General features: G+C 41.5%; 1 protein-coding gene across 1 annotated transcript; it reads left to right on the top strand.

Moving 5' to 3' along the window:
- Window positions 1-129: 129 nt before the first annotated feature.
- Window positions 130-8,208, top strand: LIG4 (DNA ligase 4). Its single transcript, XM_024209278.3, has 2 exons — window positions 130-222; window positions 4,256-8,208. Exon 2 carries the CDS (start codon window positions 4,273-4,275, stop codon window positions 7,015-7,017), a length of 2,745 nt encoding a protein of 914 aa, XP_024065046.1. The 5' UTR covers window positions 130-222; window positions 4,256-4,272; the 3' UTR covers window positions 7,018-8,208.
- Window positions 8,209-13,662: the final 5,454 nt, after the last annotated feature.

Below are 13,662 nucleotides of genomic sequence, written 5' to 3'. Positions count from 1 at the left end.
AACCAACCCACGGGCGCAGAGGAGGGTGTAAGAGCTATTCCCGCCAGGACTAAACCACTGCGGGCGGGGAGGGGTCCGCGACCTGGCGTCGTCGGGAAACTCCTTCCCTCCCCCCCCCCCACATCTGCCGAATGGGCGGGTCCGATGAACGAGTTTCCGGGTCGGTGTGTGGCCCCCAGTGACGTGTAGTGGGGCAGGAGCTGGGCTCGTTGCCGGTGGTGGGTGAGTTGGGCTGAAGGGGGGGCGGCGGGTCAGGGTCTGCGCTGGGGCCGTTGTGACGCAGCCGCGTTACCCGTACCGGCTGCTGGGTGTGTAGGTTGAAGCCCCCCCCCCATCCCCCGCCAGGGCAGGGATCCCCCGCTGCTCCCCCCACCCCCAGTCCGAGTCGCCCCTTTGGCAGGGGCCCTGTGATTCCTCCCCTACCAAGAACCCCGCAGCTGGGGAGGGTGTCCTCATGACCCCCCCATGCCAGGTCCGCCATCACGCCCCTCCCCCGGGCAGGGGCTCTGTGTGCACCCGCCTCTCCCCTCCCCCCACTGTTATCATTGTATTATTATTATTTGTAAATAATGCAGCATGGGGTCAGTGTGTTGGGCGCATGAGCAGGGCTGGGATGGGCGATTGTTATGCTGGGAAGTGTTCATGGTGCCATCATCTGGTTGTTCGCTGGGCAGACAACTTTTGAAGGTGATTGAAGCCGTGGCTGTGCTAAGAACAAGAGGGCAGTGGGTGCTGTGTGTCCCTGATCTCTCCCCAGATCAAGAGGCTTCTGGTCACTTATGCCTAGAACATTCTCAGTAGTTTTGAAATTGATCGGATGCAGTATTGCCTCACCCACTCAGCTTGACGGCATTTCTGCCTGTCTGTGTGTAATATCTTTATGGGACCAACTTCTGTTGGTGAGAGAGAGAGAGAGCTGTTTACTCAGCGCTCTTCTTCAAGTCTGTGTAAGCTCAAAAGTTTGTCTCTCACCAACAGAAGCTGGTCCAGTAAATGATGTTATCTCACCCACTTTGTTTCTCTTCTGGTACCAACACATCTATAACAACACTGTATACATCAAGAGGAATGTAAGACCTTGCAAGCTTGGCTAATTATTATTAATTTGTGTTGTGGTGGATTGGGCCCCAAGGTGCCGAGTGCTGGACATACAACACAGAAGGTCATTCTTGTCCAAAGATTCTCAGGGTATGTCCACGCAACAGATTAAGCCTGGGTCTGAGCCTGGGCTCAAGAAAAACCTTCTGTGTGTCCACACTGCAGTTGTGCTAAACTAGAGCTCAGACCCAGGACCCTGCAGGGTAGAAGGGTCCGAGCCCATGATAAGCCAGGACCTAGGGTCCCTATTGGTTTCCTATGTACATGTGGCCCTGGCTTGACTCACATCTTGGGAGTCCTACAGATGTATCTCGTGGTTCCTGGCAGCAGAGTGGCTGCGCTGCAGATAGCCAGCGCAGCGGGCCAGAAGCACCATTACTGCCTGGCCGAGTCCGCTCTCCCTTCCTGCTCTTCCCTCCATCTCCTATTTGCTGCCGTGTGGAACTTGCCCAGAGCAGGGAGCAAAGTTTCAAAGTGGGAGTCAGCTTCCAGGATGTTGGGGCTCATCCCTTCCCAGGCCAGGCTGAGCTGGGAGCTCTACTGCTTTCCCTCCCTTGCAGGGCAGTGGTTGGTCCCTGCTCTACTCTCTGGCCCTTGCTCCAGTGCTCCCCCAGCCTTCCCTGGGGCTGTGGCTTGGGGGGGGGGGGGGCGCGGGGCCCCGGTTGTGTGCACTTTCAGGACTATGAGTGGATGCCAGCCCCAAAACTTGCCCGCAGCGGTGCCTGCAGCTCCGGCTCCTCGCTGAAGCATGGAGCTTTCCCGAAGCAGGGAGCAAAATTGACAAAGTGGAGGTGGCTCTTAACTGCTGGAATGTTGGGGGTCATCCCACTCTGAGCCAGGAGGTTTACTGCTCTCCCTCCCTGCAGGGCAGTACTTGATCCCCGTTCTGCTCTTTGGCCCTTGCTCCCGGGCTTCTCTTGCTCTCCCTGGGGCTGTGTGTGTAGGGACACCCACATTGTATGCACTGTCAGGGTGGTGAGTTGGAAACAGCCCCAAAACTTCCCCGCAACCTCCTGGGGTACAGAGGGGGCAGGGATAAGGGATCACCACAGAGTGCTGGAGAACACTGCACCCCAAGCCCTGGGGATGTACTTAACTGTTCTGCAGTCAGCAGCAGCCAGGCTCGGTTGGGAGAGGGGTGTCTTTTTCCTCTGATACCTTCATTTTATGTCAGACTTCAAAACAAACAGGAATGAATGAACAAATAAACACACCTTCAGTGAACATCCAGTCTTAAAAATTAAGAATTGCAAAGTTTAAGTTTAATAGTTGACAGGCCTGGAGACTGATGTCCTAATTATACTCAGAACAGGTGCACGTGGGGATTTTCATGCCAATATGACTCAGCCTAGACATATAGAGCCCAATTCTCAGATTAGATGATAGTTCAGTATAAAGCCTTCTCAAACTGCAGTCGGTCTACTGACACAGCCACCAAAGGAGCTAATTATGTGGTTTGTGTACTCGTGCTCCTTGTGGCCATGAGTCCCATCAATAGCACCACTACAGTTAGGAAACCAAATGGGCAGTAGCGTTTTCCCACAATGCACGTGTTCCTAGGGCTAGAGTGTCGATACTGGGGAGTGGGGGCTCTGGATACTATGACTTGGGATTGCGCACTGCAGTGTGGATGCCAGAGCCCTAGGTTGGAGCATGAGTCTGAAAATTCTTAATCTGTGGTTAAAATGCAGTGTAGATGCTCAAGCCCCAGGTTCCATGACACGGGTCAGCTGACTCAAGTCCCACTAACACTAGGCTTACATTGCTGTGTAGATGTAGCCACAATGTAAGACCAGAGATAATAGGCATATACATCCAACAGACGGGGCGGGGTATATATGTGTGTAGTTGTAATAATGCATGATTGTAATGCTCCAACTCCCTAACCACTTGTCCACTAGAAGAAGTAAAGAGTAAAAGTTGAATCCTACTGTTTTTTGTGCTGGAGTCAAAATTCCACTCCCCAAATAAAGAACATCTTTAACCGCTATTAGTGTCCCCAAAAATAACAGAACCCAGCACATCTTGGCACTGGAAAAATACAGAGCAGGTAGTGGACATGCAGATTTCTGTGTCTCCTTCTCCAAAGTTGGGTTTTAGGTGATGGAATTAGGGGCCTTGGGTGCCAAACTTGGCAGGATGCATCATTTTCTGTTGGGCTGTGGCTTTTAGCCATGCCTCAACTTGATCGATAGTAACTACCTAAGAACCATCTAATCATGTACTACTAACCTGCACTATATTTAAATCTGTCACAGAGATGCAAGACTGTAATTCATTACTGTTCCTTGAACCATCTGATACCTCAGTTTAATTGAAAATAAGAAATGATTAAATGTCGTAGACAGTCCTATTATATGATGCAAGATTTCCTCTCAAGTATGGGAGTCTGAATAGAAGGGAGAGGATGGTTTGAGGCTAAGGCTGGGTGGCAGGAGACCTTGGATCAATTTGAAGGTCTGCCACAGACTTTTATACGTCCTTGGGTTAATGGGACTTATGTTCCTAAGTGCCTCAGGATATGTCTACACTACAAGTGCAATGGCAGCACAGCTGTAAATGCTGCAGTTATGCCGCTGTAGTGTTGACACTCACTTTAGTGACACGAGTTTTTTCTATTGCTGTAGGAAAATCTTCCCCTCAAGAGGTGGTAGGTCATCCTAACTATGTTGAACAGATCATGAAATTTTTCATAGCCCTGAGCGATGTAGCTATGTTGACCTATGTTTTAGGTATAGACCAAGCCTTAGTAACTTTTGATAACGGCCCTTATGCTCCTAAATCACTTAGGCACGTTCAAACATTTTACCTGTAATCTCATGGTATCTCTCCGTTCCCCATCAGTACAAATTAGATAATATTTCCTTTTTCCATCCTTTTAACTGTCTTGTCAATGTAAAATTTATTCTCTTCAGGGATTTACAGCATTTTTTTTTTTTTACAGAGCCTAGCACAAGGGGGCCCTGATTTCAGTTGGAGTTGTGGGGTGGTATTATAATATAGATGATGATAATAATGGTAGTTAAACTAAGTGTAGAAATATCTACTGATGGTTCTATGTAAAAGTAATTTTTAAAAACCTACCTAATTCTTTTGAGAAATAGGGCAATTTGGTGGTATGTTTTCTTTCACTTGAAATATATTTTTTTTTTAATAGTGAAAAAGTGAATCCTGATGTCTTCCACACCTACTTCACAATCTTCCCCTAAACGAACTGTGGCATCAGTAGTTCCTTTTGCAGATCTGTGTTCAATTTTAGAACGAATACAGAAATGTAAATCCCGGCCAGAGAAAACCAAGTATTTTAAGGAATTTTTAGATTCATGGAGGAAATTTCATGATGCTCTTCATAAAAAAGAGAAAGATGTCACAGACTCTTTTTATCCAGCAATGCGACTTATTCTTCCACAACTGGAAAGAGAGAGAATGGCTTATGGAATTAAAGAAACCATGCTTGCTAAGCTCTATATTGAACTGCTCAATTTACCCAAAGAAGGAAAAGATGCCCTAAAACTTTTAAATTATAGAACACCTACTGGCTCACATGGAGATGCTGGAGACTTTGCAATGATTGCCTATTTTGTATTGAAACCGAGGTGCCCAAAACAAGGCAGACTGACCATACAACAGGTGAATGAGCTGCTGGATTCAGTTGCTAGTAATAATGCTGCCAAAAGGAAGGACCTAGTAAAGAAAAGTCTTCTTCAGTTAATAACTCAGAGCTCAGCACTTGAACAAAAGTGGCTGATCCGGATGATTATAAAGGATCTAAAACTTGGTGTTAGTCAGCAAACCATATTTTCCCTTTTCCATCCTGATGCTTCTGAGTTACACAATGTCACAACTGACCTGGAGAAAGTTTGCAGACAACTGCATGACCCTTCTGTATCACTCAGTGATGTTTCCATCATGTTGTTTTCTGCCTTTAAACCTATGCTTGCTGCTATTGCTAATGTCCAGCAAATTGAGAAACAAATGAACCACCAAAGTTTTTACATAGAAACTAAACTAGATGGTGAACGTATGCAGATGCACAAAGATGGAGATGTATACAAGTATTTCTCCCGTAATGGGTTTGGTTATTATACTCAGCAGTTTGGTTCTTCTCCCCTCGAAGGTTCATTAACTCCATTTATTCATAATGTGTTTAAAAATAGTATACAAAACTGCATTCTTGATGGTGAAATGATGGCCTACAATCCCAATACACAAACTTTTATGCAGAAGGGAAGCAAATTTGACATAAAAAGTATGGCAGATGATTCTGATCTGCAGACATGCTTTTGTGTGTTTGATGTATTAATGGTTAATGATCAGAAGTTGGGTCATGAGATACTAAGTAAAAGATATGAGATTCTAAATGAGCTGTTTACACCAATAACAGGCAGAATACACATAGTGCATAAAACACAGGCTAGCACCAGGAAAGAAGTAGTTGATGCTCTAAATGAAGCAATAGATAACAGAGAAGAAGGAATCATGATAAAAGATCCTATGTCCATTTACAAGCCAGACAAACGTGGGGAAGGCTGGTTAAAAATCAAACCAGAGTATGTCAATGGGCTCATGGATGAACTAGACCTATTAATTATTGGTGGTTACTGGGGAAAAGGGTTGCGTGGTGGCATGATGTCTCATTTTTTGTGTGCTGTTGCTGAGACTTCCCCTCCTGGTGAAAAACCATCTGTCTTTCATTCTATTTGTCGTGTTGGTTCTGGTTACACTATGAAGGAGCTATATGATCTTGGTTTGAAATTGGCCAAACACTGGAAGCCTTACCGTAAAAGAGATCCTCCTTGTAATATTTTATGTGGAACTGAGAAGCCTGAAGTCTACATCGAGCCTTGTAACTCAGTCATAGTTCAGATTAAGGCAGCGGAGATTGTTACTAGTGATATGTACAAAACTGATTGCACTTTGCGATTCCCTCGAATTGAAAAAATAAGAGAGGACAAAGAGTGGCATGAATGTATGACTTTGGATTTCTTAGAACAGCTCAGAGGTAAAGCATCAGGGAAGCTAGCATCTAAGCACCTTGATATGGGTGATGATGAACCACAAGAAAAGAAACGGAAAACTGTACCAAAGGTTAAGAAAATAATTGGAATCATGGATAATTTTAAAGCCCCTGATCTTTCCAATGTAAATAAGATTTCTAATATATTTGAAGACGTTGAGTTTTGTGTTATGACTGGAACAGAAAACCATTCAAAATCTGAACTGGAAAGTAAAGTAGCAGAAAGTGGTGGTAATGTGGTACAAAACCCTGGACCAGACACTTACTGTGTTATTGCAGGAATTGAGAATGTCAGAGTAAAAAATATTATATCTTCCAACAAGCATGATGTTGTGAGAGCAGAGTGGCTTTTACAGTGTTTTGAAATGAAAATATTTGTACCATGGCAGCCTGCCTTCATGATTCACATGTCTCCAGATACAAAACAACATTTTGCATGTGAATATGATCGTTATGGTGACAGCTACACAGCAGATACAGATGTGACCCAACTAAAGGAAGTATTCTCAAGAATTAATAATAAAAATGATGAGAAGATGCCTCTGGACATGATTGCTGACTTAGAAGAACGTTATTTGTGGAATAGCTCTCCACTCTGTATGTTCAGGCAAAATACCATTTATCTCGACCTTTATGCTGTTGTTAATGACCCCAGTACCAAGACCCATGGAACAATGCTATCAATTAGAGCTTTGGAGCTCCGTTTTCATGGAGCAAAAATAGTCTCACAGCTAAAGGAGGGTGTGTCCCATGTAATTATGGGAGAAGATCATACCCATGTGAAAGAGATAAAAGCACTTAGGAGAACATTTGAGAAAAAATTTAAAATCCTATCTGAGCTGTGGGTAACAGATTCAATAAAGGAGGGGAAGTTACAGAATGAAAATCCATACCTAATTTAAAGCAGGTTTTAACTAGAAGTAAAGGCATTCTGATTAACTTGGTGGATTTAAGATTTGCTGAGGTCCTTCTGCATGTTTCCAGGTGTATACCTAGCCTATGGTTAAAGAGTAGCTCTAATTTTTATATATTGGAAAAGGAAAGGTAGCATCTCCTGTGCTGGGGAAGGAGGGAAAGACTTCAGACTACATTACACTGTGGGAGGAAATGTCCAGTGCTAAAGAAATAATTACATGCTTTGTGTTTTACAAAGATCTCCCATAGGAGATTGTTTTACTTATAGCTATGAAGATAATCTTGTACCACTGACAAAACTTGCCTTTATGTAAATACTGGCTATTTTATACCATTTGATCTTTCTGAGGTATGAGATTGAACTTTTAAATCAATAATATTTAAAGAGAATATGCTATTGAATAAAGAAATTACAAAAAGCCTCTTAAACCAAAGCATTAACACAGTTAAATGTTTTTATACAGTTCTACATTATTCATTGAATAACGATAGTACTATATGAATTTTAACATTCTGAAGTAGCTATTCAACATATGTTGGAAAACTTTCAGAATCTATGCTGCGTGTAAATTTAGAGAAAGTGAGTTTCATGTATTTTAAGGATATTTTTTTCAGTAGTTTAAAACAGATCTGTAGAACTTTCATTAACTGTTAAACATAACATCAATCATAATTGTATAGTCATAGCTACAGTTTTTAAAAAATATTTGTATATACTCTAAAAGCTGTGAAATTTGCCATCCCTTCATTGTATCACATCTGTAGTTATTTTTGTACTTAACATGAATAGGGGTTGCAAACTGGGTCCTTTGAAGTGTTACTTAATTTCAATAAGACTACTTGTGTAAGTGCTACTGTGTGAGTAGACATTGTAGGCCCGGATCCAAAGATTTAGTTGAAGGGTGAATAAAATATCAAAGTGACTTGTATATTGAAAATATGCACATATTTAAAAACTTGGGTGACATCCTGGCCCCATAGAAGTCAATGGCAAATCGCCTGTTGACCTCAGTGAAGTCAGGATTTCTCCCCAGATTTCAGCTTACCTTTCTATAAGTGATGATATATGGGTTACTTTAAGATATTCAGTAATGTATAGCATTTTATTTCCAAATACACTTCAGTTTTAATCAAGACTTTGTATTGAATGATTGAAATAAAGATCTATATTTTTTTTTTATTCCTGTCTGAAATGTTATTTTGATGGGAAAATACTTCTCTAATGTGGGGGGGGAAATACGTGAACCTTTAGTGGCTGATCCTGCCCTATTAACGTAAATAAGACTTTAGCCATTAACTTTGATGCAATCATTATCAGGTGCCACATAACAGTATTTGACCATATGGATTTTTTTCAAGAAGAGTTACATAAATAATTATGAACATTATATCAAAGGCCAAATGGGAAGAAAGTAAGTTTCGCATTTTTTGCTTCCTTTTTATTAGTATAAACATGAAGGGCTAACTTTACAAATTATTCTTTAGTTAATTTAGTTTTTTAAAATAAACATTATAAACACCTTGTCAAGGCTGTATCCCCACTTTGAACTTTAGGGTACAAGTGGGGGGGCCTGCATGAGGACTTCTAAGCTTAACTACCAGCTTAGATCTGGTCCGCTGCCATCACTCCCTTCCCTAGGAAGCTTTGAGAAACCTTTCACCAATTCCCTGGTGAATACAGATCCAACTCCCTTGGATCTTAAAACAAGGAGAAATTGACCCTTCCCCCCTCCTTCCTTTCACCAACTCCTGGTGAATACAGATCCAACTCCCTTGGATCTAAAAACAAGGAAAAATCAATCAGGTTCTTAAAAAGAAGGCTTTTAATTAAAGAAAAAGGTAAAAATCATCTCTGTAAAATCAGTATGGAAAATAACCTTACAGGGTAATCAAACTTAAAGAGCTCAGAGGACCCCCCTCTAGTCTCAGGTTCAAAGTACAGCAAACAGAGATAAACACTCTAGTAAAAGGTACATTTACAAGTTGAGAAAACAAAGTAAAACTAAGACGCCTTGCCTGGCTGTTTACTTACAAGTTTGAAATATGAGAGACTTGTTTAGAAAGATGGGGAGAACCTGAATTGATGTCTGGTCCCTCTCAGTCCCAAGAGCGAACAACCCCTTAAACAAAGAGCACAAACAAAAGCCTTTCCCCGCCCCCCCAAGATTTCAAAGTATCTTGTCCCCTTATTGGTCCTTTGGGTCAGGTGTCAGCCAGGTTACCCGAGCTTCTTAACCCTTTACAAGTAAAAGGATTTTGGAGTCTCTGGCCAGGAGGGATTTTATAGTACTGTACACAGGAGAGCTGTTACCCTTCCCTTTATAGTTATGACACACCTATTTTTTTCTTATAATGTAGTTTACTAGATGAATCATTAAACTGTAGAATACATGAATCCATTGTTTTTTGTGCACTAAAAATACTAAAAGACAATGGATTTATTAAAATGGAAAAATTGTATACCACCAGAAAATAGATACTCGTTCATGAGCCAAATATTTTTGGTAAAAAAGTGACGCATCAAAGAGCGGGGGTCGACTTATAAAGGGATCCACACCAAAATTTGATAATTCTAAACTCTATGGAATCATTGAATTGAATATCTAATACATTGTCATTTTGCTTACATGGGGCTCCAGAGGGAGCTGAGGGGCTCCATGCCTGCAGATGCTCTGAAGTAAACAAAACGTCCCAACTCGCCAGCGGCTTACCCTGACGGGCTGGGAGCCAAAGTTTTCCAACTCCTGAAATATAGGGTTGGCTTATGAAAGGGTCATACAGTTTTTTGCTATTTTTACCTATCCATTTTGGGGGGTCAGCTTATAAACGAATGGGCTAATGAACGAGTTTACATGGTACATAAGACACTCCTAACACAAACATTTTAAAAGGTTCCTTACAATGCAATACAGCTTACTTTATTAGCTTATATTAATGATAATATGTAATGAAAAGCATCATAGCAGATTTAATACATGAGAATTTCCAACACCAAAATGTTTTTTCTCAGTTTTTTAAAAATCTGAATGTATTTGAATTTTTTTCTCTCCACCTTCTCTATTACTAAGCCATTTTTAACCTGTCTTTGAAGAAAAATCTTTTGCCTTAATCCCAAGTATGATATACTACAAACAAAAAAGGGAGGAGTGTGGTTTTGAAGGTCAAAAATAAAACTTGGAACTATCTGCTGGCACCTCTTCCATGGAGTTGCTACTGGAAACATCATAATGCATACAGATATTCCAGATTGAATCACTTGTTTGTAGGTTTCTTGACCCTATTAAGGGTTTATCTCTATATTCATTTCATACTCATTGTACAATGAAATACAAAATGCAATAAAATCAGTTTAATCCTAATTGTAGTTCACTTTCACCCAAGCTGCCTTCCACTTTCAAATTCTCAAGCAGTTCCTCCCTATTTGTCAAAATCAAATCTAGAACAGCTTCTTCCCTAGTAGCTTTATCCACCTTCTGAACTAAAAATATATGAGGGCCATCAAGCCCGCAGGAATGGTTTATCACTCATTGCAAAGTGGTGCTTTCAGAGGGAGACCTGGTAGAGAGGATTTTGATGCTGCTTAGGCTCAAGTATGGTACCAGAGCAAATCCTGGGTGTTTTAACAGGAGTGTTTATGATGTTTGGGGGTCACCCAGATCAGTAAGACATTCAGTCACTGCTAGCCTTGTAATTTTGGGTACCCTTATGCTATGCTACTATAGCTTAGAGCTCTGATAATAGTAGCAAGCTTTCAAGCAAAAAAGTCTAACACGCTGTCACCTGCCTAGTTACTCCTTGCAAAGTGACTCCAACAGCCCTTCTGGTCCTGAGTCTCCCCAGATCCATCCCCCAAATTCTTAACTACCAGACACTCTGACATTCCCTTCTGCTTTGTCACCCCCTATGATGTGAAACCTGTTCCCAGTTATCTGTCCACTTGAGGCCGCTCACCCAGATTGTACAACAGAAACCTGCTTAGGATAAAAATAAACAAAAGGTTTATTTAATAGAAAAATCATGGTTTTAAGGATGAAATAATAAGGAAAACCAAACACATACAAGGTACACAGAAAATAATAATAAAGATGCAACCTATATTAGCTAAATTCCCTTCTCTAACAAGTTACCTATTGCCTTTGAACAGTTTTCAAGTGTGCTGTTTATCATAGAGGGTGTGGTGCTAGCAGCTAACTGAGCTCAGGTCAAGACCTCAAGTCAGTGTTAAGTGTCCCAATTCACTTGTCTGTTAAATGTTAACATTATTCCCTACATTTGTCTGTAACCTGCTGAATGCTATTTACATTGTATATGTATCCTGTCTGATGTGTACTAATGCAACTAAATTAACCTGTTGTTGCAATGTCCTTTTTCATGTCAGTATCCTGTGCTTAATTAAACTTAAATCAAAGGATGTATTAGCATTTAGATGATTTAATTAATGTATGAAAACTAGTGAAATGCTAATGTTATTGTCTTCATCTACCTGAAACTTGTTGATTTACCTTTAGACCATTTTGCTTTTTATAGTCTGAATGGCCTTTACTAAATGCATTATCTTTGAATGGCCTATTGAATGTTAAACAATGAAGATCACAAACTGTCTGCATTTGCTATTCATCAAAGCCCATTCAGAGAAGATGCCTGTCAGCTTGCTAGCCTATTTCAACTATAAAGGGGCGGCCTTGGGAGCAATCCTTACCTCTGATCCATCTGAACGCTGACAGGGAGGGTCCAGGTGCCAGATAGAACATAAGAACGGCCTTACGGGGTCAGACCAAAGGTCCATCTAGCCCAGTATCCTGTCTTCCAACAGTGGCCAATGCCAGGTGCCCCAGAGGGAATGAACAGAACAGGTAATCATCAAGTAATGCATGCCCTGTTGCCCAGTCCTAGCTTCTGGGAAACAGAGGCTAGAGACACCATTCCTGCCCATCCTGGCTAATAGCCATTGATAGACCTATCCTCCATGAATTTACCTAGTTCTTTTTTGAACCCTGTTATAGTCTTGGCCTTCACAACATCCTCTGGCAAGGAGTTCCACAGGTTGACTGGGCATTATGTGAAAAAATACTTCCTTTTGTTTGTTTTAAACCTGCTGCCTATTAATTTCATTTGGTGACCCCTAGTTCTTGTGTTACGAGGAGTAAATAACACTTCCTTATTTACTTTGTCCACACCAGTCATGATTTTATAGATCTTTATCATATTCCCCTTTAGACGTCTTTCTTCCAAGCTAAGAACTCCCAGTCTTATTAATCTCTCCTCATATGGCAAACGCTCATACCCCTAATAATTTTTGTTGCCCTTTTCTGAACCTTTTCCAGTTCCAATATACACCTCTACCCCAATATAACACGACCCGATATAACACGAATTCTGATATAACGCAGTAAGGCAGTGCTGCGGGGGGTGGGGGGGGCCTGCGCACTCTGGCGGATCAAAGCAAGTTCGATATAACGCAGTTTCACCTATAACGCAGTAAGATTTTTTGGCTCCTGAGGACAGCGTTATATCGAGGTAGAGGTGTATCTGTTTTGAGATGTGACGAGCATGTCTGCATGCAGTATTCCAGATGCGGGTGTACCATGGATTTATATAGAGGCAATATGATATTTTCTGTCTTCTTATCTATCCCTTTTTTAATGATTCCCAACATTCTGTTCGCTTTTTTGACAGCCACTACACATTGAGTGGATGTTTTCAGAGAACTCTTTCTTGAGTGCTAACAGCTAATTTAGACCATATCATTTTATATGTATAGTTGGGATTATATTTTCCAGTGTGCATTATTTTGCATTTATTAACATTGAATTTCATCTGCCATTTTGTTGCCCAGTCACCCAGTTTTGAGAGATCCTTTTGTAGCTCTTCACAGTCTGCCTGGGACTTAACTACCTTGAATAGTTTTGTATCATCTGCAAATTTTGCCACCTCACTGTTTACCCCTTTTTCCAGATAATTTATGAATATGTTGAATAGGACTGGGCCCAGTACAGACCCCTGTGGGACACCACTATTTATCGCTATCCATTCTGAAAACTGACCATTTATTCCTACCCTTTGTTTCCTAACTTTTAACCAGTTACCAATCCATGAGCGGGCCTTCCCTCTTATCCCATGACTGCTTACTTTGCTTTAGAGCCTTTGGTGAGGGACCTTGTCAAAGGCTTTCTGAAAATCTAAATACATTATATCCACTGGATCCCCCTTTTCCACATGCTTGCTGACCCCCTCAAAGAATTCCATTAGATTGGTGAGGCATGATTTCCCTTTACAAAAATCACATTGACTCTTCCCCCACAAATTATGTTCATCTATGTGTCTGACAATTTTGTTCTTTATTATAGTTTCAACCAGTTTGCTGGGTACTGAAGTCAGGCTTACTGGCCTGTAATTGCTGGGGTCGCCTCTGGAGCCCTTTTTAAACATTGTCATCACATTCGCTATCCTCCAGTCATTTGGTACAGAAGTTGATTTAAATGAGAGGTTACAGACTACAGTTAGTAGTCCTGCAATTTCACATTTGAGTTCCTTCAGAACTCTTGGGTGAATACCATCTGGTCCCGGTGACTTATGACTGTTTAGTTGATCAATTTCTTCCAAAACCACCTCTAATGACACCTCAATCTGGG

This window comes from Terrapene carolina, unplaced genomic scaffold, assembly GCF_002925995.2.
Source record: "Terrapene carolina triunguis isolate 2854851 unplaced genomic scaffold, T_m_triunguis-2.0 Scaffold21, whole genome shotgun sequence".
Lineage (NCBI taxonomy): Eukaryota > Metazoa > Chordata > Testudines > Emydidae > Terrapene > Terrapene triunguis.
This window is presented reverse-complemented; position numbering and strand designations above follow the sequence as displayed.